At 50.4% G+C, this 21,714-nt stretch overlaps 1 protein-coding gene across 3 annotated transcripts; it reads right to left on the bottom strand.

The window, feature by feature from the left end:
* Positions 1 to 875: 875 nt before the first annotated feature.
* Positions 876 to 21,189, bottom strand: ATG4B (autophagy related 4B cysteine peptidase). Of its 3 annotated transcripts, none has more exons than XM_050307721.1 (13): positions 21,111 to 21,189; positions 15,551 to 15,649; positions 15,043 to 15,114; positions 12,907 to 13,005; positions 12,345 to 12,446; positions 11,836 to 11,908; positions 11,139 to 11,218; positions 7,610 to 7,806; positions 6,550 to 6,628; positions 5,727 to 5,872; positions 5,033 to 5,089; positions 4,472 to 4,565; positions 876 to 2,645 (listed from the first exon to the last, which is right to left on the bottom strand). In XM_050307721.1, exons 1-13 carry the CDS (start codon positions 21,118 to 21,120, stop codon positions 2,572 to 2,574), a joined length of 1,182 nt encoding a protein of 393 aa, XP_050163678.1. In that variant the 5' UTR covers positions 21,121 to 21,189; the 3' UTR covers positions 876 to 2,571. The 3 variants fall into 3 exon arrangements, with proteins under 3 accessions (XP_050163678.1, XP_050163677.1, XP_050163676.1); XM_050307720.1 differs by lacking the exon at positions 21,111 to 21,189 and having other exon boundaries at positions 876 to 2,274; positions 2,540 to 2,645; positions 15,551 to 19,659; XM_050307719.1 differs by lacking the exon at positions 21,111 to 21,189 and having other exon boundaries at positions 15,551 to 19,659.
* Positions 21,190 to 21,714: the final 525 nt, after the last annotated feature.

The raw sequence follows: 21,714 nt of genomic DNA, 5'->3' as shown, positions 1-21,714 counted from the left end.
TTCTGCTACAGACATCAGCTGAAATGGAAAAAGCTGCTCCTTTCCCTCCTCTGCTTCCCAGCACTTGGCAGCCAAACACTCCTGGTGAAGGAGGTGAGTGCTGTAATGCTGAATCGGGCCCTGACAGCACCACTGACCCAAGACAACACACAGGGAAGGCATTTAATTATTAGCTTTATGGGCCTGACTGAAAAGCCAGAAATACCTGTTAAAGGTCTTAGACAGCTGAGCTTAGTTCTGTTATTGGAATTGTGTTAACACTCAGGTAAAACCTGTCTGGCTGAGCTGTCCTTAACCATGAAATCATGAACATGAAATAAGCAGTAGAATCACAGAATGGTTTGGGTTGGAAGGGACCCTAAAGATCATCTTGTTCTATGGGCAGGAACACCTTCCACTAGCCCAGGTTGCTCCAAGCCCTGTCCAACCTGGCCTTGGACACTTGCAGGGATGGGGCAGTCACAGCTTCTCTGCGCAACCTGTGCCAGTGTGTCAGCACCCTCACAGGGAAGAATTTCATCCCAATATCCTAACTACCCCTCTGGCAGTGGGAAGCCATTCCCCCTTGTCCTCTTATTCCAGGCCCTTGTCCAAAGTCCCTCTCCATCTCTCTTGGAGCCTCTTTAGGTACTGACTCTTCTGGTGAAGAGATCAAGAGGGAGATGTGTCCTGAGTGATGAGCTCTCAATGAAAAGGACCAGCCCATGCCAACAGAGTGTACAGCCTTCCAGTTAAAGCTCTGTGTCCTGCTGTTGAAACGCATAACAGCAATAATGGTTACTGAAACTGGTTACAGCATTCCCTACCACAGTGCAGGGTTGCTGGAATGCCACTCACCACCTCCCCCAACTCGTGCAAGGACGTTAGGACAGGCAAAGATTTTAGATCTGTTTATTCAGATAGAAATTGAAAGCAGATGAATGGAGCACAGCCCCACTTCCTCTGCTGCCTCTTCCCCTGACTACATGAGAGAAGAGGAGAAGCAGGCAGAAAGCAGCAAATAATAATTTAGTGACAGAAGCATTGTGGTTCCCAGTTCAAACCTCTGCTTTCGGATAGCACAGGGACAGAGCATCAGTAGGTCAGTCACAGGGGAAACGGGTCATTTCTATCCAGGTGGTACTACCCTTGGGCACAACACCGTCATCTGACAGGTTCCAAACCCGAATGCACAAACCAGAGGCTTGTGAATGGGGTTGCAGAGTGCAGCGTGCACCAAGGAACGATGGCAGCAACTTCCCTTGCAGTTTGCAAGGAGACAGCTCTGCTCCAGCTTTCTCTGTGTGGAGAAGAGCCCCAGGCAGAGCTACCACCTTAAAGCAGCTAAAACTGCCAGTATAATTGGACCTTCTCAAGGCATTCTGCCCTTTTGGGATGATTACCTGACAGGGGTTTCTCCAGGCTGGCTCCTGCAGTACTCTGTGCACACTCCGCAGGGAGAGGGACAAGCAGAGTCAAGGTACCAACAGCTTGGAATCCTACTTGACCTTCAGGCGCCTCTTCTGCTTTGGAAACGGAATGTCTGACATGAGTAGCCGGAGGAACTGCTGATCAGTGCACCGAGGGCATCTTGAGGAGTTTCACGCCTCACATTTTTGGTTTGACAAGATTAACTCCACAGATGCTGTGCCAGCACACTGGGGCACAGGCAGGAGCCTGGCAGATCTCTGCTGTCCTGTTTCACCTCTCCCAGCTGGGACTCTTCTTTTTTTTCTTTTCCAAGCTTATGGAATCCAGTTCTCTGCTCAAAGCAGGTTTCCTGAAGGTACTTGCTGCAGAGATTATTTCATTGTAGAAGCATATGGACTGTCTCACTGAGCAACACGCACATTTTCTGTTCTTCCATTCTTTCTGCTTTACTTAGACTGGGATTGAGAAGCTCCTGCCCAGCAGCACAGCTCTGTTCCATGCTTCCCCAGGCAGCCGTTCGCTCACTGAATTCCCAGTCACTGGAAGTTCCCTCAATGCCCTTTCCTTAGGGTGTGAGCAGGACAGGAAGCGCTGTGTACTGCAGAGCATGAACAGGAGTTGTACCGTAGGGATCTGCACTCCGGAGGCTTCACCGCTGTCTGTGGGACGTGGCTGCTGTTCCTTGGCATTCTGAGCTGCAGTCCAGGTTGGCCAGTGAGAACAGAAGCTGCTAAAGGCATTAACTGGACATTTCTCCTGCAAAGTGATGGGTGGGCTCTACTTAAGCTTCAGCAGGGAGTCCCCACAGAAGGATCCGGTGCTCTAATGATTCCCGTGCCTCCCCCGGAAGGCCCAGCTGACCTGCTGATGTAACAGATAGGCTTTGAACTCCTAAGCACCACTGCATCCACTTCCAGCAACTGTTTGCTGTTGAGAAATTCTGACTGCAGCCAGTAAGGCTGTAACACCCACTTGGTTCTTCATCCCACCGCAGACACTGCGCGCTCCGCTCCGAGGCTGCACGGAATGCCGGGATGGACAAGAGGCGGGGATGGCAGCAAGCGCCTATGAAAACCGGTAGCCCCAGGCTCTCGAAGGAGCTTCCCTCCCCCCTTCTCCCCACACATACACAAATTTGCAGAGTCAGTTTCCTATTTGTTTTCAAAGGGACAGGATTTCAAAGTCTTCATCTTCCGAGTCAAAGAACCTTTCCAATCTGTCGGCATCGGAGGAGTCTGGAAGAAAAGAAGAAAGCACTAGCTCCGTGGGACACCCTGACTGTCAGTGAGACCAGCAGCTGGATGGCATCACAGTTTGAGTGTCAAGTGCCCACAAGTTCCAAGACTCAGTGACATAACTGAGTGAAGGCTCTGAGGAAGGATGAGAACATGTTAATGGCATGGAAAATGCACTGGGGAGAATTATATGGAGCACAGAAGTGTGTCACCTTTCACAGATCCCATAAAACAACTCTGCTGTGACTGTTCAATACAACCTTTCTGTGCCCCAACTCTGCATTAGCAGGAGACTGTTTTGCCTCAAGAGGCTCAAAGAGAACTTGCCCAGGTTTGGACTAATGTCCATGAAGATTTCTGGCCCAATTAAGGGATACATTCCCACCAGAATTGTTTCTGCTGTAGTTACCTTTGGTATAACTGTTAGGGAATGTGATTACACAACATGCACTCTCGCAAAAGCAATTGTACAGTCCGTTTTGTGAGGAAAGGTAGTGTAGTTGATCCCTCCTGTCCATCCTTCCAACATATGGTGAGGAAGGAGCTCACCTAAAGGTGAAGCAACTTTAGCACAGGGGAAATTCAGGTGAGATCAGTGGGCAAACTGAGGAAGTAAAGGAGAAACCTACATTAACTCAGTCTGGACAGTCACAGAATCTCAGAATGGTTTGGGTTGGAAGGGACTTTAAAGCTCATCTCATTTCAACCCCCTGCCATGGGCAGGGACACCTTCCACTTTCCCAGGTTGCTCCAAGCCCCATCCAACCTGGCCTTGGACACTTGCAGGGATGGAGCAGCCACAGCTTCTCTGGGCAACCTGTGCCAGGGTGTCAGCATCTCACAGGGAAGAATTTCTTCCCAACGTCCCATCTAACCCTGCCCTCTGGCAGTCTGAAGCCATTCCCTTGTCCTGTCAGTGCATGCCCTCTCCAGCTCTTTTGGAGCCCCTTTAGGCACTGGAATGGGCTCCAACTTCAACTACTCCTCCTAGTGATGGACAGGACTAAGCAAAACAATGGCCATGGCAGATAGGAAAGTCTGCACAAGTCAGGGAAGAGGAAGCAGGACAAGTAGTCTGCTACAAAAACATTTTTAAGAGTAGGAAAGGCAACAACTGGGTACAATTTAGGATAGGCAAAGATCAATTGGCAGTTTAAGGGAATCGAGCACTCACAGCAAAGGACGGTGTAATAAGGAAGGCTTTGAAAGTTCATGCTGCAGACAGAGACAGTGAGGAAGCACAGGGTGCAGTCCCAGTGGGCAGCCTGGTACCTGGTGATAGGGTGGGTTTGCCCACACACACTCACTGCTCTTGGCAGAAGCTGCCAATGGCTCTCTATCTTCTGCAATGTTTGTGCATGTTATGAACAAGATAAGCAGAGCCTGAGAGTCAAGATTAGTGGCCAGCAGTTGTTCCTTCTCACAGTGGCAGTGGTACATGCCAGGAAGGAGTGCCTTATGCTGGAACTAAGTGTGACCAGCCCTGTCTCGGACCATTTTCATTACATAACTACTCAGCTTTCAGCCTTTTTAACAGACCCTTTTGATTTCTCCAAGCATCCCTTAAGAAATCATAGATTCATATTGCTGTGACAGGCTGTGAGCTTGTTTTTTCTTCTCCTCAGTCACTATCACCATTCACAGAATCATTCTAAAAATCACTGTGAGGCACCATGGGATCCACAAACCACTAGTTGAAAGCCAAAAAAACCAGATCAATTGATTCAGGAACATATCAGAAACCACTGTGCAACCTCACAAAATTTCCAGAAAACCAAAGGGACCAGCTCACCCCAGGCTGTCCCTCCCTCCCTGCATGGCCTCACCTGGTGTGAGATTCAGGACGTCGGGGTTGGAGAAGTGTGAGGGCTGGCGTTCCACCAGCTCGAACATGGGCAGCGCTCCTCTGACCAGGGCCAGCTGTGGAGACAGAGCAGAGCCATGAGAACCAACAGCTCTGCACTCCTGGTGCTCTTTTAGGGGGTAATAATGATCTGTTGGGACTTCACTGCAGCTGAAAAAATGTTTTTCACATCTTTGACTCATGTCATCAACAGAATTTCAGTGCTATGCTCCCTTTGTTAGTTTAATAAACTATTTTAATATGCTTTAAAATGGGATCGTGCTGCTGAGAATATGATTTCTGTGCAGTGCTTTGGAAACAAGAAAATACCTGATATTCCTTTCAGTATGAGTAGAATCAGACTCATTAAGGTGGGAAAAGACCTCCAAGATCGAGTCCAACTGTTAACTCAGCACTGTCAACACCACCACTAAACCATGTCAAGTGCCACATCCATATGCCTTTGAACAGTTCCAGGAATGGTGACTCCACCCCTTCCCTGGGAAGCCTGTTCCAATGTCTGACCAGATCTATAAACACAAACCTTTTTGATTTGCTGGCACCAGTCATTAAAGTCTGCCTCTGTATTGCAGAAAAAGCCCTGAAAAAAAGGGAAAAAGATTTTACCCTTCTGTATTTTAGATTGATCATTTCAGACTTAAGGCCCTGTATTAATGCCAAGTAACGTGATCAGGACTGTGAGCAGTTATCTACACCCAACTGCCTTGCTCTAAAACCCTGCATGACACTACCCTGTGTTTAGTGAACACTCCCCAAAGGCTGGATGTGACCAGGCCATCCAAGTGCTGGAATCATCAACACCTGCTCTACTGCAAAAGGAAAACTAGAAGGAACAACCCCCATGGAAACAAAAGGGCAGGCATCTCAGGCTCAACAGAAAACAAGCCATGGTGCATCCTCATATGGATTCAGGGATGGCTGCAGATCTGCCAATCAAGACAGGAATCAAAGCCCAAACTAAACCTGAGAGAAGGACACAGCCCCAGGAGGAATGGCATTTAATTGCCAAGCAAGGGGGACCTCCCTGGGGCAGCTTCCTGCACAAGGAACTGCTTTACCGCTGTCACCGAAACCCAGGGCAGCACCTGACCAGAGCACAGCACTGCAGAGTGCCCAGTCCATCACCACTGCCTCTGCCAGTTCCCTAGGGAAGGAGGGAGCTGTGGAACAGAAGGACCCCAACACTGCTCCCTGGGGGATGGGGAACAGGGACACACCACGGCGATGGAGGGGTCGAGCTCGGCGATGCTCATCCTGCACGGAGGGTGCTGGCAGTGGAAGCTCTCGTCGGGGAGGCAGCTGCCGTCACCGGGCTCCACCGCTGGCTGCGTGGTGTGGGGATCCAGGTAAATGAGCTCCTCACCTGGACAGAGAGGCAAGGACACATCAACAGAAAGAACCATGCCAGAAGCGTGGTCTCTGAGAAGCAGTGAGATGCAAAGAGGAGCTCGTAACCAAACAGAGGAAGCCACATTCTGGGGACATCTTGCTTCCAGCCACTTCCCCAAATGCTTCTCAGCCAGGCACAGAGCCAGCTGCCAGAACCACGGTGGCCACTCCACAGCAAACCCCTGGGATCGAGGTACAGGCACTGTTTGGGTACTGCTCATCCCTTCCCGGGTCCTGGGTAAGCTCAAGTAGACCCCAGAAAGCTAAAGCACAAGTAACCTCAGGTCTCAGGCAGAGAGAAAACCAGAGGGAAGGAGGAGAGTAATGACAGTTTGTAGGGTTTGAGGAAGGGTCACCTAAAGGACAGCTGTATCCAGTCAGGCCCCAGAGGGAGGTCAGTTCTGAACTCAGGAAGCAGGTTCTATGCACTCCTCTTACAGACAGGATTTGGTGTTACAGAGTGGCAGTTCATGGCCACTGTTCGAATCTACATGACTCAGGTGAGAGGTTCAGCCCACAACAGCCTTCCATGCTTCCAGCAGGGAAGGAAAACCCTGCAGCATGCCCCACAGGCCAAGCAGGAGAGCTGTGCACCCCACAAGCAGCAGGGGGAGATGCTTGGACAGCCTTTGCAGTCCTCTGGGCACTCACCTACATAGCCAATGAAGTAGTGAGCACTGTTTGGCTTCCCTCCGATCACTCCCAGGGACTGGGGCATCATGAAGCAGTGCTGGAAAAGCAACACAGAAAACACACAGCTGACAGACAGTGAGACAGCAGGTGGGAACAAAGGCAAACATCCAAAAATGCAGTGGGAAAGACGGACAGGGACACGGAGAATCTGCAACTCTGGCAGCAAAACCAGCTATTTCTGGGAGAGAAGCTCCATCGGGAAGGTAAAAGGCTACAACACAGGGCCTTCTAGGACCATGGAAGCAGCTCAAAACCACTTCTAACTGCTGACAGGAACACACAGGTGGACCAAATGGAAGAAGCTGCACTACTCCAGGACTCAGTATGGGTGAGTCCTGGCTCTGCTGCCGTCAGTGGCAAGATCCCTGGAGCTGTCATCAGGTTGCAACACTGCTCTCGTGAGGGAATGATCATTCAGGAAACAGTTTAAGTTCCTTATCCACCTGCAGCATCCAAGCACGATCTACTGAGATAAGGAAACTAACCTCACGGGAATCTGGAGCTGTCTTACCATACAGCTCAGAGCCTGCCACCACTAGCACAGCAAGACAATGTGCACCCTTGTCTTGTGCACACCCTAAATTCTGCAGCTTCTCAACACTCCAACCTGCGATTGCCTGCCAGCTCCTGGCCTCAGTCTGCAGCACCAGCTCCAGCCTCAGAGCCACAGGGAGTGTCCAATACTGCATTAACCAACACTCAGGTTACCACCAAGCAGGGTATAGTTGTGCTGAACAAATGCTTCAGCAGGGTGGTGCTATCTAAACACCGAGACCAAGCTGTGAAGTAAAGTCCTCAAAAGGAAAAAAAAAGCAACCTAAGAAAGGCACAACTCCCCAAGCCCCACCCCAGTTTCTTGACTAGAGCCTGCAAGAACCTGTATCCTGACCTCTGACATGGGTTGTCTCTCAACACATTTTTCTTCTGCAAATAGGACAATTACTTCTGAGTAATTACTTAATTCACAACAGGATCCTTAAGCATCACCCCACCAGGAATTCAGCTCCAGATCCCCTACCTTTAGTGTTTCAATATAGGCTTCATTGATCTCTGTGAGCCCGAGGCGGAGAGGTATCAGCAGCACCAGTGGTTTCCACAGCACAAGCCTGTCTCTAAGCCCTGGTTCCTCTGGGTACCCGTTATAGAGCACGTCTGACTCCAGGGCAGGACATGCTGCAGCTCCAGCACACGGCAAGTTGGACTGGCACAGCCGCCCTATGGAAAGGGAACAGGAGCAGAGAGCATCAGGAATCATCTCCGTTTCCAGACCTTGAGTCATTCTAGTCAAGCTCTGATCAACAACTGCTATTTTCTAAAAGCCTACAGCACTTAAAAACAAGGAGAAAAGTTTGAAGAGGCCTAGTGCTGGGACTGTGTGATGTGTGGACTCCCTGCAGGGCTGCTGAAGGGCTCAGCCTTTCAGCCAAGCTCACACAAGGTTTATGCCAGAGCACGTTGTACTCACAGCTACCATCTGCTAGGCAGCAAAAATGCCAGTTCTTCCACAGGGTGAGCAAGCACCTGTGCCAACAAGGTTGGATGAGCTGATTAGGTTGTCAGGCAACAGTCCTGAATTCACAAAGCTTGTAGGCAGAAAAAGTCTGGAGTGTTCACAGAGGACATGAATGAACCCAGCGAGGACAGTGTTACGGCTCAACACAGGAAATGTTCACCTGTAACTAAATTCTGTAGCAAGATACAAACATGGCATCTGTCTGAGGTAGTTACCATTTTCCTAAGTTCACTAAAGTTTCCTGAAGGTTTTAACCTTCACAGATTTTGTTGGGGATCATTCAGCGGCTTCTTTACAGACCTAAAGCAGGATTGTCATTGAACTCTGCAATTTCAGCATGAGCTTTCCCTCTAAGATATGGGGCAGCAGAACTCCTTGGGGCATAGACATGACATAAGCACTCTGCATCCTCATTCTACAGGCTTGACAAACACACAGTCAGGCTGCGATGCACTCAGGTTATGTAAATTGTGGTCCAGAAACAACTCCAAGCTTACCTGTCTCACTGGCCAATTTCATTACTTGCTGGGTGTGTGAAAAAAAACCACCTAAACCCCAAAGAAACCCACAGCACTTTAATCATGAAGCCCAGGCAATTAGACAAAATGCCAGAGGCTCATTTAATTTATTCCTGGCCTAAATTGAATGCCAGGACACTGTAGCAGGTAGGACACAATGTAAACAAACACCTTAATCACCAGCCATTTCACCTTGGTGTTTGTTCACTACTGAGAGCTTCAAATCCAGCTGAACAAGGGCAATGTTACACCCAAATTTAGAATAAATACGACTTTGATCTAAAGCCCCAGGAGGAAAGACAACCTGCATGGAAGTCTGCACTTTCTCCCTATATTGTCCCTCAAGAAGGGAGAAGGTGTACGTGTGCATCTCATACACAGACATAACCACCAGAGGTCCTGAGGAAACTAAGTCATTATTTGTAGTGATTTCTGCTATTAAAACAGTTTTTTATTACTTTTGTTGCAGTAGCCTGTCCTGATGATCTGAAATCACCTGCCAATCCAGGCCTGTTGCTGCATGGGGTGTCACTGCAGGTTTCCTCATCAGGCAAAGCACCTGGCAATCCTGTGCTGTGAACACATTTAACTGCAGTTTAAGCAGCAGAGAGCTTGGCACAGACTAAATTCACCTTGGTCTCTGGCAGGCTCTGCAGCACTGTGGTGGCACAGCGTAGCAGAACCTGCCTAACGCTTCCCAGCTGGATCCAAAGCATTTACTGCAAACATATTCCAGCAGATCTGACACGACACCTCTCCTGCTGTGGCTGCTGCTGTCAGGTACTGCCTTGGATTCTCATCACGTTTCTGATGCACAGGATCCTCCAATGCTCAACTGAGAGCCCCCTTCTGATGGAACACTGACTCAGAAGGGATAAAGGTGGATGTTTCTTCAATGCTGTAGCAAAAGGCATTTCCTGTGAACCTTTGGCTTAACCGTGTCAGTGACCAAATTAATGGATGTATGAAACAACGTGATTTCTATCGTCAGTGTTTGGGGCACAAGGTATCTAACACAAACCTACGGACATGTAACACATCAGACCCACTCACACAGTGACTTTCAGGCCCTGTGCAGGTACATTATGATCCACATTTGAGGAAAACAGACACACAGGCCCTGCCCATGACAAGCTGTACGGACACGCCACTTGAAGCAGCATCAGTGCAGAACAGCCAGTGCCACACAGACAGAGCCTGCAGCACACCCAAAGCCTCGCAGCCAGCATGATTCAGCTCTGGAAGCGATGTTTTCAGGCTAAAGATGAAAGATAAATCCAATTTCTGTTTTTAAATTGGCCCTTGTTTAAGCCAAGGGCATCAGCATGTACCTTCAGCTAAGGTCAAGACAGGCACTTCTCAGTCAGATCTAACTGAGCTACCTGCCAAGAGATGGAGCTTTGTAACGTGATTGTCCTGCACTCCAGGGATAAACTGCCTGGTAGCTGACTCTGGCTCCGTGGCAGCCAAGCAGCCTAAATGATACTTGCCACAACCTCACCTGTAACCTTGCCCCAGCTCCAGCACTCACCAGAGTGTTGTACCTGCTGTTCCAGAGCACTGCCCTGGCAGAAACACTGCAAGGTTTGTGCTGGGTGAGCTCCCTGCCTCGGGAGTTGGCCTAAAGCAAGTCAGGGGAAGGGCTGGTGAGGCCACGGCTGTGCAGGGCTGCAGCAACCAGCAATGCAGGCACTCAGCTTTCGTTACTGCAGGGCTGCAGCCTGAGCAGGCAGGCTCAGGATGGGCACCAACACCTGCTCAGGCTCCAGAGTGGAGCAAGATGCACCAAAACAAAAAAAAAAAGGGGGGGAAACCACAAGTGAACACTCCTTAAAATGATGAGATTCACTGTAGAGATGGATTCCCTTCTTATTCCCTTCTTATGCCCCCTGCCAGTTTTGTTCACTTTCCCCTTCAGTGATCTGTTCTAGCTTTCTTACCCTGACTAGTAGCAGAGACATCCTACCCATTATATGATACAGGAAGCAGCCATTTACTGCTTGCTATTTGTGGCCATAAACAAGTCTGACATTGCCATCCAAGCAGCTCCTACTTACTGTCTGAAGGTCAGCAAACCTTCTCTCCAGATCCAGAGGCCACTATGCCAAGCCAGAGGCTTTACCAGATGAAGCAAAACTCAAACAAAGGCCTTCCTTGCCCTAGAACAGCAGTTCTCACCTGGTTTCAGAATGCTTGGCCATAGCTTTCACACACCACAGAATGGTGAGTGTAGGAAGGAGCCTTAAGGCTCATCCAGTGCCACCCTCTGCCATGGGCAAGGACACCTTCCACTAGCCCAGGTTGCTCCAAGCCCCATCCAACCTGGCCTTGGACACTTCCAGGGATGGGGCAGCCACAGCTTCTCTGGGCAACCTGTGCCAGGGCCTCCCCACCCTCACAGGGAAGAATTTAAGACAGAATGTGTATTTCATATCTGTTGTGCTCTCCGGCCTTTTTCTTGCTTGTTGCTGCCAGAGAATATATTGCACCACATTCTACCTGTCTGTGGTACTTACGGATTTCTTCCATCACTACTGTGTTGTCCATGGCTATATGTACTGCCAGGGAACTCCACGTATCAAAAGTTGCAAGTTTTCTACGGGAAAATTAAAAGCAAATACGTAAGGAAGGATTAGTACAACTATGAGAGACAGAGGGTGGTGTAGCAGAGAGGAGAAAGTTGATTAGGAGAGACTGGTGTAATCAAGTATGCCATGAAGTGTGCTTTGATACAGGCAGGGTTGTAGACTTCATTATTGCCTGAAGAATAAAGAATAAACAAGGTTGCAAATGGGATCCCACCTGGGAATCTGTCCCTCAGCAGCTACTAAGTACACGAGCCCTGATACAATCTCCAAGTGGAATTCCTTAAGTGCTGGTTGCCAGAAGGTCAGACAGCATTAGAAGTAATGTTAAGTGAAATAAAAGCCCTTTGACTTCCCATACATTATCTCCTGACCACCTGTACCAGAGCCTGGGCTAAGTCAGCCTGTGGTCTGACCTGGGAAAGCTGCGTTCAGGCAATCCCAGCCTATTCCAAGGAACTACCTGCTCTTGTGCCAGCGTGAGGGGAGAACAGTGAGAGGAGGGAGGGTGTTAGTCCAGGCTGCCCATGCTCCCACAGTGGGCAGAACCCTGTAAGCTCAGGTACCACACCCCAAATGACCCCACACTGCCTGGTTCAACAGGCAGAAGATAAAAAAAAGCCCTTACTTGAGCACCTGTGCGACTGTGTTTGGTCCGTACCACTGGCCTATGGATTTTCCCTCTCCAACTCCCATCTGGGCTGCAGCACAAGGAAAGAAAAAAATTAGTAAGTAATTTCACCCACACTGCATTCCTTCCTCAGCAGGCTTACATTAAATAGGGAAGAATTCTCACATGGAAACCTTGAATCAGCAGAATCTACCCTATCATGAGGTATCTTCTTGTAGGTGGAGGTGAGAAGCACATCCTGAAGGACTCTAAAGCAAATCCTTTCCCCAAAATGCAGCAGCACAGAAGTTCAAAGGGCAGTGTTGCCTCAGAAGAAGCTTTACACAGAGTATTTCATCACCACACCACCCCTGTAACCTGAGTTCTGTTCGCTGAAGCTGTGGGTACCTTAACACCCCACAGGAAACACTGGAACAGGCTGTTTCTCTTTTATTTTTCAGGGAAGTTTGTACCGAGGTGAGATCCTTCCTTACTCTTGCTACTTCTGAACATTTCTTTCCCCTTACCTATCTGGTGAATGGAGTAGTAGCTGTCTTTTTTGTCAATGAAGGCATTAAGGACGTTGAAGTAATTATCCGTCTGCCTCTTCCCTTTTATCCACCTCCAGTCTAAGACAGAAAATGGGATATATGAAACAAAGCATGGTATTTGTTAGCAACTAGAGGCTGCAAGCGACAGTTCTCCTCCTGTGCATCAACCAACTGACCTGATTTTCATATTGTCATCTTACTCTTAGGCATCTGAGGCATTCCCAACAGTAAAAGACTAATTTTAAAAGAACAGAAAGCATTCTCACAGCTGGGATAAAGGAGCATCACCCACAGAAAAAGAAGTAAGCAACAAAACCCCAGAAAATACGAACATCTCTAGAGAGTTGGAAAAAACAGGGGAAAACCTGCTGAACCAGTAGACTGCTCTCCCAACAGCCCTAAACTTGAGAAGACTGAGGAGAAAGTTACAGAGCCCTCACAGCAACCAGTTCCCTACTGTGTCCTTGTCATCTCTGTCCTTCAAAAGGCTGCACTTGTGAGAGCACACGGCCCTGGAAGTCAGTGTGGGCTGGTTTACCTCTTCCCAGATGCCTGCAGACCAAGGCCTGAGCAAAGATCATCTGGCCACAGCGCAGCATGCAGCCCCAGCCGGTGTCCGATGTGGGACCGGTGCCTCCTGCAAACGAGGACAGAGAATAAACACGGAGTGAAGGGGAAAAAAGTGCCAAGAGGGAGAGAAATGCAGGCACAGTGAGTCTGTGTGGGCAGCAGGATCACAGAGACACGAGGCAGGGAATAAGGACTAGCTGAGCTCACACACCCAAGGCTGAAAACCAAAACTGTGGTGTCCAATGAGTGACTTAATGGCATCCCTTAAAAGCAAATAAACAAACCCCCCTAATGCTAACTGAAAGGGGAAAAAACTTCCAAGGGAAATCCAAGCAACCCAAAAGAGAGCTGAATTTCTCAGGAGCACAGTGGCCCCTGAGCCTGGCCGCAGACTCCCAGATCAATTCAGAGACAGTTCTACACAGAGGTGCCTCGTGCAATCCTCATCTTGAGAAGGCAGCTCAACATGCAAACCAAATCAGTCCCAAGGAACTCCTACAGAAGAAGCAGCAATGACAGGCTAAGATTCCAAAGTGAACAGTGTAGTTAGGCCAAAAAAAAAAGGCAACAGCCAAAAAAAGATAAAACCACCCCAGCAATGAAAAAAAGACACATCCTACATCATGTTGGAGAATAAGCTGGGTATGAGCTCACACTGGAAAGTCTGAGACAAAGGCCTCAAGGCTGGAAGCATTTCCCTGACAGACCTTCCAAAGGAAACTGCTGCCCCTCCACTGCAGCTCTGGCTATTACTACAAAAAATAGAGATAAACATTCAGTGTGACCAAAGCAGGTGAGCTGTCTCACAAGCACACAGCCAGCTGTGCCTGGGCACAGCTGCCAGAAGTCTTTGTAATGCTGCTTCTGTCTTTTAGTCTTAACTACTCTGCACAGGGAGAAAAATCACCCAGAGAACTATTTAATCAACATCTGGATGTTCAGCAGCTGTCTTCTATGATTTCACCAGTAATTATGCAACTTCCAAGAATGATAATGCTTTACAAAATTAGCATTACAGTCCCCTAACCCTTACAATATTAAATGGGCAAGCACAGAGGGAAGTGACAAACAGCAACAGGGATGACTGGGAGAAGAAAAACACTAAAAAAGATTTACTGTATATATGCAAATAATATTTATTCTGTAAATGGGAAATGACTCAGAAAATGGTGCCTGCCTTTGCCCCACAGCCTTAATGACTCACAAAACCCCAATTGTGCCTGCAAGCCAGTGCAACATGTGCTAACCCTTCAGTCTCAAACACGTGTTTAGCTGTGGTGCACAAACATGAATTTAAAGGAATTAAACTGCATCAAAGATGTCTCAGGGCTTGTGAGGCAGAGGGTTTCCCAGCAGGAGAAGAACTGCACAAGCCAGAAGAACCAGTTACCAAGAAGTCTCTTCTCCAAACCTGAGCCATATTCCTTCCCCACTGACTGTTGGGGATGGCAGTGACAGAAGGGGGATGTGGGTGGGGCTTGGAATCCCATTTGCTGCTCTTGGATCTCGTCTGATACACCTTGCACCCAGAACACAAAATTAAACCCCAGAAGAGGCCATGCAGAGTACCTTAAGGAACCAAGACATCTTCCTTTGAGTTCACTGGGAAAAATTTCCCATATCACTACATTTACACCCATATCCTGTGTGTAACAGACACTTCAGGCATTTAAAACCCCCTCCACAAACAAAACCTCCCACACAGTCTAGAGCAGATGCACAAAAGCAGCAATTTCCATATCATATCTCTAGCTTTCATAATTTTAATCTACTTCAGGCCCAAGACCATTATTCAGTAATATTTCACGCTAGACTAATGTAGGATGTGATGAACGTGAAGCACAAAAATCTTCCCAAGTTGCATAAAAAAAAAAGAGCAAACTCTTCCTTGTGTCCTTTTTTGAAACCACTGCTATCCCTCATAGCCAAGGGGATAAGGAATTCTCGTGCTCAGATAAGCAAAAGTCTGTCCAATCAATTGAATGAAGTGCATTTCAGATTCCTATGAATGGAAATGTTGTCACGCTCGTGGGGACTGTTTCGTCAGGGATAACCAGATTATGATCATTTCCAGGATGTCTTTAGACTCCTCCACAGTACATACCAATAGCAGGGAAGTTCTTTCTGTAGGTGAACCAAAGCCGAGAGGTCACATCCAACAGGATCTCTTCCTTCTCTGAAAGGTGTTCAGCATCGAGAGGCACATGTGAGGGTGGCACCACCACAGCCAAACCCACCTCCCACTCACCCTCCCTAAGGACAGCAGCATCTGCTCCTCACAGTCTGTATGCCCAGAGAGGCAGAGTCTGGCTGAGGAACAGGCTGTTGTGCAAAAAAACCTTCCTTTTCGCCCCCCAAACCAGCTGCAATCAACCCAGAGACACTACAGCCACAGACAAATTGTGAAGAGGTAAGCCATCTTCTTTCCTTTAAGTATCCCCCTGCCTCCCTCATGATGCATCCCAGTAACTACTATACAGTAACTTTCTGCACAGAAACATTCCAGAGTCCACAGAAATGGCCAGCCAGACAGAAGCCTGGCAGTTAAAACCCAAGTGCAACACTGACAAGTGCTCCAGAGCGTCAGAATGTTGCACTGCCCTTGAAAATACCTGTAAAAACACTGTATTTCCGGCCGAGGATCCAGACGGGTTCTTTGGTCTCAGGAAAGTCTTCATACTCGAACCTGAGGGTGTCGTAAGTAAGAGTAGCTAGAAAGAGAAAGGAGAAATGACAGACCTTTAATAGCTTTTCCTTGTGTTTTAAAAACCAGGCAAAGCTACAGAACCGGAGCTGCTGTGGCCCCATAACTCACACCCCCAGAGCCTCTGGGCTGCACTGCATCCACCAGCTCTGGGAGGCACAGGGGTGGCCCAGCCCTGACTCGCTCCTGGCTGCTCCACAGGCACAAAAGCAGAGGCATTTCCAGCCTAGGCCAGCTCCAGGTTCTGCCTGGGGCAGAAAACATTTAAAACTTCAGCTGGCAGCTACACCATTTTCTGGAACAGGCACCATCCTGCGTGTCATCAGCAATGATGTCGAGGTTCTCTTTTCCGGCAAGCAAAGTGGTTAAAATCCTCTTCCAGAGAACATAAATTTGGAAGGAAGGACACACAAAACACAGATCACCTTAAGATGGGAACGGAACCTTGCTCAGTCCCTCCTCAAGAGGCAACAAACCCAGCAGAAGCCTTTACAGGTGTCACCCACAGTGTGAAGTACGCAGAGCTGTGCAGACATACCCGTACACTGGTGACAGGCAAACCTTGTCCCTTTTGCTGGCTCCCTTCAGAGCACGGTATCCATCAGTGCCTAAATATCCATCCTCTTCCAGGACCGTGACAGAACAACCCAGCAGCTCAGCCTGCCCTTGGATCTGGGCAGCTTAAGCTGTCATGCACAAGGCACAGGCAACAGGGAGGAAAAACCAGGCACTTTAAAGTAGCCTGGGAACCCTGGAAATGAACCAACTGATTTTGCAGGAGTCAATTCTTTAACAAACCACACCTAAAATTTAAAGCACAGCTAAGCCAGACTGTTCTGTAACTACTAAAGCAGCGACTGAAAAATCCCTCTCACAGCAAATATGCAATAAAACCTGCAGTAATGTGAGTTGAGTTTAAAGCAGGACAAGGGAAAGCCACTCCCCTCCATGGCACACACCTCGCCTCTGACTTCCCAGGAGTCACCTGCTACTACACAAGACACTTTGGCCTCCTGTAGGTATCTCATCAACCTTCTGCCCCTAGGCTCTCTGACCTGGAATTCCAATTGTCCAAGAAAACACTGGAGTAGCAACAACCAGACACCCTCACTAAGACCAGCTACGCTTTAAGCAGGAACTTTGGCAATAGAGATTGTAACAGGCTTGTAAATCAAACTTTGCATCAGACTCTGCCTTAAGCCCAAAAGATATGGAGCACATTCCCTGTGTGAATTAGTCCTTAAGACTATTTCAGGCACATTTAGGATAGCACAGGCCACACATTCCCATTTCCATCCCACAATGTGACTCCTCAGCAAGTCAAGCAAAGCAATTCTGTTTGTACAGAGATGTCCCAGCAAACTACTGCAGTCTCCTCTAACAAACTTTAACAGGGAAATTAAGGATTTCTTTCCTATCTACTACCCAAAATTTACTGATTTCCAGATTGATAAAGATAAGAGATACGATCTTAACATAAGACCTGAAGTTCTCAGGAAGGCCTTAAAGCTCCAAGGAATATTTTGTGGTCTGTCAGTTCTCAAGCTTTCTCAGTATCCACCTGTTAGGAGCCTCAAATAGTTTTAAGGAAATGACTGAAACCATCAAGTCACCCACCATCCCTCTTTCTCCTTCTCAGGAACATTCCCTTGCCTTCTCAAATGTCACAGCCTCTGCAGCCTCACATTTCACAGGGCACCAGACAGATCCTTAGCAAAGACGGGATCTGCAACTGGATGCTTCCCTCTGTGTTCAGGGAATGCATCACATGTGCCATGACACTGCACATTTGGGATGAGAGTCCCAGGCTTGCAGCCCTTCAGCTGAATGCCCTGCATCTGGCTGTGTGTGTCCAGCTCTGCATCCAGAGATTAGTGCCACACTGGTATTTTGGGAGAAAATACTTGAGAAGGCTCAACTGCTAAACACAGGAGTTCAGGTTTCCCCTCTGCAGGGAGGCAAATTCAAGTGACTGCTCCCAGTTAATATCAAGTACATTCTAAAGGCAGCAGTAAACTCCCCACAAGGCTTTAGGTCACTCAGTGTTTCCTGTACAAGCATCCACCTTCACACGCTCCAGCACTTTTCCAAGCTGTATCCCTTGTGCTATTGCCCAGATGGTCTAAATAAGAGCCAGTGGGGCCCAAGCAATTCAGGCAGAGGCACAAAGTGTCACAGTGTGCATAGGAACCTTCCTCTGCCTCTCATAGCCAGAGACAAAGGGTCTGAAAAGAAATAAGCCTGGAAATTCCCCAAGCAGAAATCCTGCTTGAAGCTGCTCCTCTCAGAGCTGCAGAAGCCGGGTGAGATCAGCACATTTCTCAGGCAGTGCTCCAAAACTTCACCTTCAGAAAGCCCTCGGTCTGCTTTAATTGCTGACCTCTGAGCATCCAGCACAGAGGAGCAGCAGCTCCCGCAGAGAAAGATGTGCAGCCGCTGCACATCAAACACAACAGTTCAACTTCACACGGATTTAAAGCTAAAAAGCAGAGTGTCAGCCCCGCACAGCTCACCCTGAGAAAGGCAGCCTTGCTTTCCAGGAGTCTTGGACACACTAGGAATGATGTGAGGCTCTCTGGATCTCTGCCCCATGGGCACATCACCCATAGGATCTGCAGAACATCTTCACATCCCAGAAAGCCTCAGCAGAAAAGGCAAAGCTTTGTACACACCACTACAGAATCACAGGATGGTTTGGGTTGGAAGGTTAAAGACTATCCAGTTCCAGCCCCTGCCATGGGACACCTTCCACTAGACCAGGTTACTCCAAGCCCAATCTAACCCAGCCTGGAACACTCCCAGGGATGTGGGAAAAAAACACCACTGCTGAAGACACCTGTTATTAAAGGAATTAAGAGGTAAAGGCACTCAAACTCAAACTACATTCAGTACCACGATAAAGCTGAAACATTTGAGTTCTCTTCCACTTCTGTGCACGTGGTTAGAACTGCTCAGTCACAAGATAACAGGCTGTGCCACAAACAACTGCCCTGGATGAAGAACCAAGGAACCAACCCCGGACACACCCAGCATGTGCCCACAATAACAGTGACCTTCAACAGCTCTTTACTAAACATGAGTCTGGGTGAGGTTACTGAAAAGCTCTGTAGCATCACAGAATCCCACAGGGTTTGGGTTGGAAGGGACCTTAAAGCTTATCCAGTCCCACTCCCTGCCATGGGCAGGGACACCTTCCACTAGCCCAGGTTGCTCCAAGCCCCGTCCAACCTGGCCTTGGACACTTCCAGGGATGGGGCAGCCACAGCTTCCCTGGGCAACCTGTGCCAGGGCCTCCCCACCCTCACAGGGAACAATTCCTTCCCAATATCCCATCTAACTCTGCCCCCTGGCAGTGGGAAGTTATTCCCTGTGTCCTGTCCCTCCATCCCTTGTCCAAAGTCCTTCTCCAGCTCTCTTGGAGCCCGTTCAGGCACTGGAAGGGGCTCTAAGGTTTGCCTGGAGCCTTCTCTCCTCCAGCTGAACACCCCCAGCTCTCTCAGCCTTTCCTCACAGGAACTCATCTTGACACAGCACAAGAACAACTGTCTAAATAGACAGAATTAGGGTAGAGGGTAAAATTTTCCCTTCCTACTTATATTCCTAAGCTGCACAATGAAACACTCGAGCTAAAAACATTATCCCAACTTGTACCAAACTCACAGGGAGGGGCAGCCAGGGCCCCTCACAGGGGAGCAGCCCCCGAGCGCTGCTGTCACCCTGCAAAGTGCTGGAGGCCAGACCTGTGCTCACAGCAGGCACAGAGCCCCTGAGAGACACCACCTCGCTCTGCCTCACCACCACCAACACCACTTGTTTCTCCACCAGCTCTGGGAAACAAATAACCAGTCAAGACTTGGGTGACTCAAACAGAAATGCAGCAGGTGATTTTCCTTATGGTTTGAACAGCACCAACGACTCTGTCACAGCCTGCCTGCTGAAAACGTTGTCCCACGAAATACTGAAGTGGAGCTTTTGAACGTCGCACTAAAGGAGAACCAGGCTTTGCCACATCTCCCTTCCCAAACTGCTTCCCCCACTCTCTGGAGAGGCTTGGCTCTCCCCCCTCCCCAAATCCTTCAGCCCCCAAAGAACACCACCGAAAAGGAGCCAGAAACAAGGTGAATGATCCTCTCCCTCAGCTGATGCAGAGGGCAGGAACGCTTCTGAACGTGGAATGTTTCAAAAGAGAGTCGAGAAGAGAAGGTAAATTTACTACATTGGTAAAATTCATTGCTGAAAACCACCAAACAGCTGGAACCCTCCTTCTGGCCTCTGCACACAAAAGATTAAATCTTTTATTTCCCCTAAGCTCTTTCAAACAAGACAAACCCTGATTATCTGAGCACCAATGAGGAGTTAAGGGACAGCCAGGGAAGAAAGTCAGTCAGCTGGAGAGTGGTGCTTCCTTGAAGGTCCAGAGCAAACAGTTCAAAGTCTGCCTGTCAGGTCCCTGACTGTCCTAGGAGCAGGGCTGAACACCAAGGGGCTTGATCCCAGAGACCCCTCTGCCCCTCCCCTTTGCACAGAGAAGATCCAGCCCCACCGCCACCGCAGCGAGGCTTTCCTTCCCATGTACCGATCACACCAAGGGACAGCAAACACATCTCCCGGTGCAGGGTGTGCCAATTCACTCCCCGGACCGCGTCCTGTTCCCAGGCGTGACACTGGATCCAAGGACGCTCCGGCAGAGTCGGGACGCTCTCAGCCGGTCCGAGCTGACATCAGCAGCGCCAAGGATGAAACAAGCCGGGACAGCCGCCCGGGGGGACGGGAGCTGCGGGCTGCCCGGGACACACGCGGAGGAGGAGCCCCCGGAGCACAGGGAAGCGTTTGTTGGGATGGAACAACGCTTATCTCTGCGGAGGGGGTGGAAGTTGCTACTGCACCGAGGCTGGAGGGAAGCGGGTCCCAACACCAGAGCCAGACACTTATTTTTACCCTCCCCTCTAGGACAGCAAAAAGCCGTACAGCAGACACCTGTGCTGGAGCCCCCGGTGAGGGCGATGAGCGGCTGAGTCGCCCTCCCACCCCTCGACGACACCTTCTCACCCGCCAAGAGCCACCCTCTCACCCCCAAGCCGCCCGCTCACCCCTGAGGTCTCACGGGGAGCGGGGCACTGGGACACGGCCCTGCCACCGCCCCAGCCCCGCTTACCCCCAGGAAGCCCGGGCCAGGCGGCCGAGCCCCGAACCTCCGAGGAGCGGCGGCACTAGCGGGACTGCGGGGGCAGGAGGGACCCGCCCGCACCGGCCACGGAGCCACCGCCCCCCCTCCACCCGCCGGGGGGCAGCCGGGCCCTGCACGGCCCTGCCGAGCCGCGGCTCCTGGGCGGCAAGCGGCGCCTTCCCCGCCGCCCGCTGGGGAGGCCGCGCCGGTGCGGGCGGTGCCGGGGAGCGGCGGACCCCGAGCGGCCGCCGGTGCCGGGGGGTCCCGCGGGGGAGCGGCCGCCAGGCCGGGCCGGACCCACCTGCGTCCATGGCGGCCCCGCCGAGCTGCGGCCCCGCGACACTCGCGCCCGGCGCGGCCCCGCGCGGCAGATGGAGCGACGCGTCGCGTCCGGCCAATGGCAGCGCCGCTCGCCGCCGGCCCCCGCGCCCATTGGCTGCCGGTGGCGCTCGTCACGACCCGGCGCGCCGCGCCTCTCTCCTGGCGCGGTGGAGGCTGCCATGTTGCCGTACGGAGCGGCGGTGCGGGAGGAGAGGGGGCGGCGGCGGAACAGGCGCTGGAGCCGAGCGGCGGGACGGCCAGTGATGGCTCTTCTCTTTGCGCGGAGCGCCGGTGGGCGCGGCCCGTGACATATACGCCCGGGGAAGCTGTGATAAATGGGCGCCACCATCTTGTTGTACGGAGCTGGACAAGCCCCGCCCCTCGTTCCCCGTGAAGGTAACCCCCCCCACCATACCCGCCCATCTCGGAGACGCCTTTGACGGCTTGGCCGCCGCGGACTGAGCGGCTCGTCGGGAGGAGGACGCCCAACAGCGCAGAGGAGGCAAGCGAGCGGTGCCGGGAGCGACCCCCTCCTTCCCCACCGGCCCCGCGGCACGGACGCCGTACGGCCGCTTCCCGGCCAA

The sequence above is a fragment of the Myiozetetes cayanensis genome, unplaced genomic scaffold, assembly GCF_022539395.1.
Source record: "Myiozetetes cayanensis isolate MyiCay16 unplaced genomic scaffold, myiCay2020 scf13, whole genome shotgun sequence".
Classification (NCBI taxonomy): Eukaryota; Metazoa; Chordata; class Aves; order Passeriformes; family Tyrannidae; genus Myiozetetes; species Myiozetetes cayanensis.
This window is presented reverse-complemented; position numbering and strand designations above follow the sequence as displayed.

Excerpts from the sequence above, each read along its gene's own strand:
- ATG4B (XM_050307719.1), bottom strand. The coding sequence starts at position 15,746 with ATGGGGCCACAGCAGCTCCGGTTCTGTAGCTTTGCCTGGTTTTTAAAA. Across the intron at positions 15,115-15,550 it reads GAAATACAGTGTTTTTACAG|AGAAGGAAGAGATCCTGTTG; the intron begins GTATTTTCAAGG and ends AACACCTTTCAG. Across the intron at positions 12,447-12,906 it reads CTGCAGGCATCTGGGAAGAG|ACTGGAGGTGGATAAAAGGG; the intron begins GTAAACCAGCCC and ends TTTCTGTCTTAG.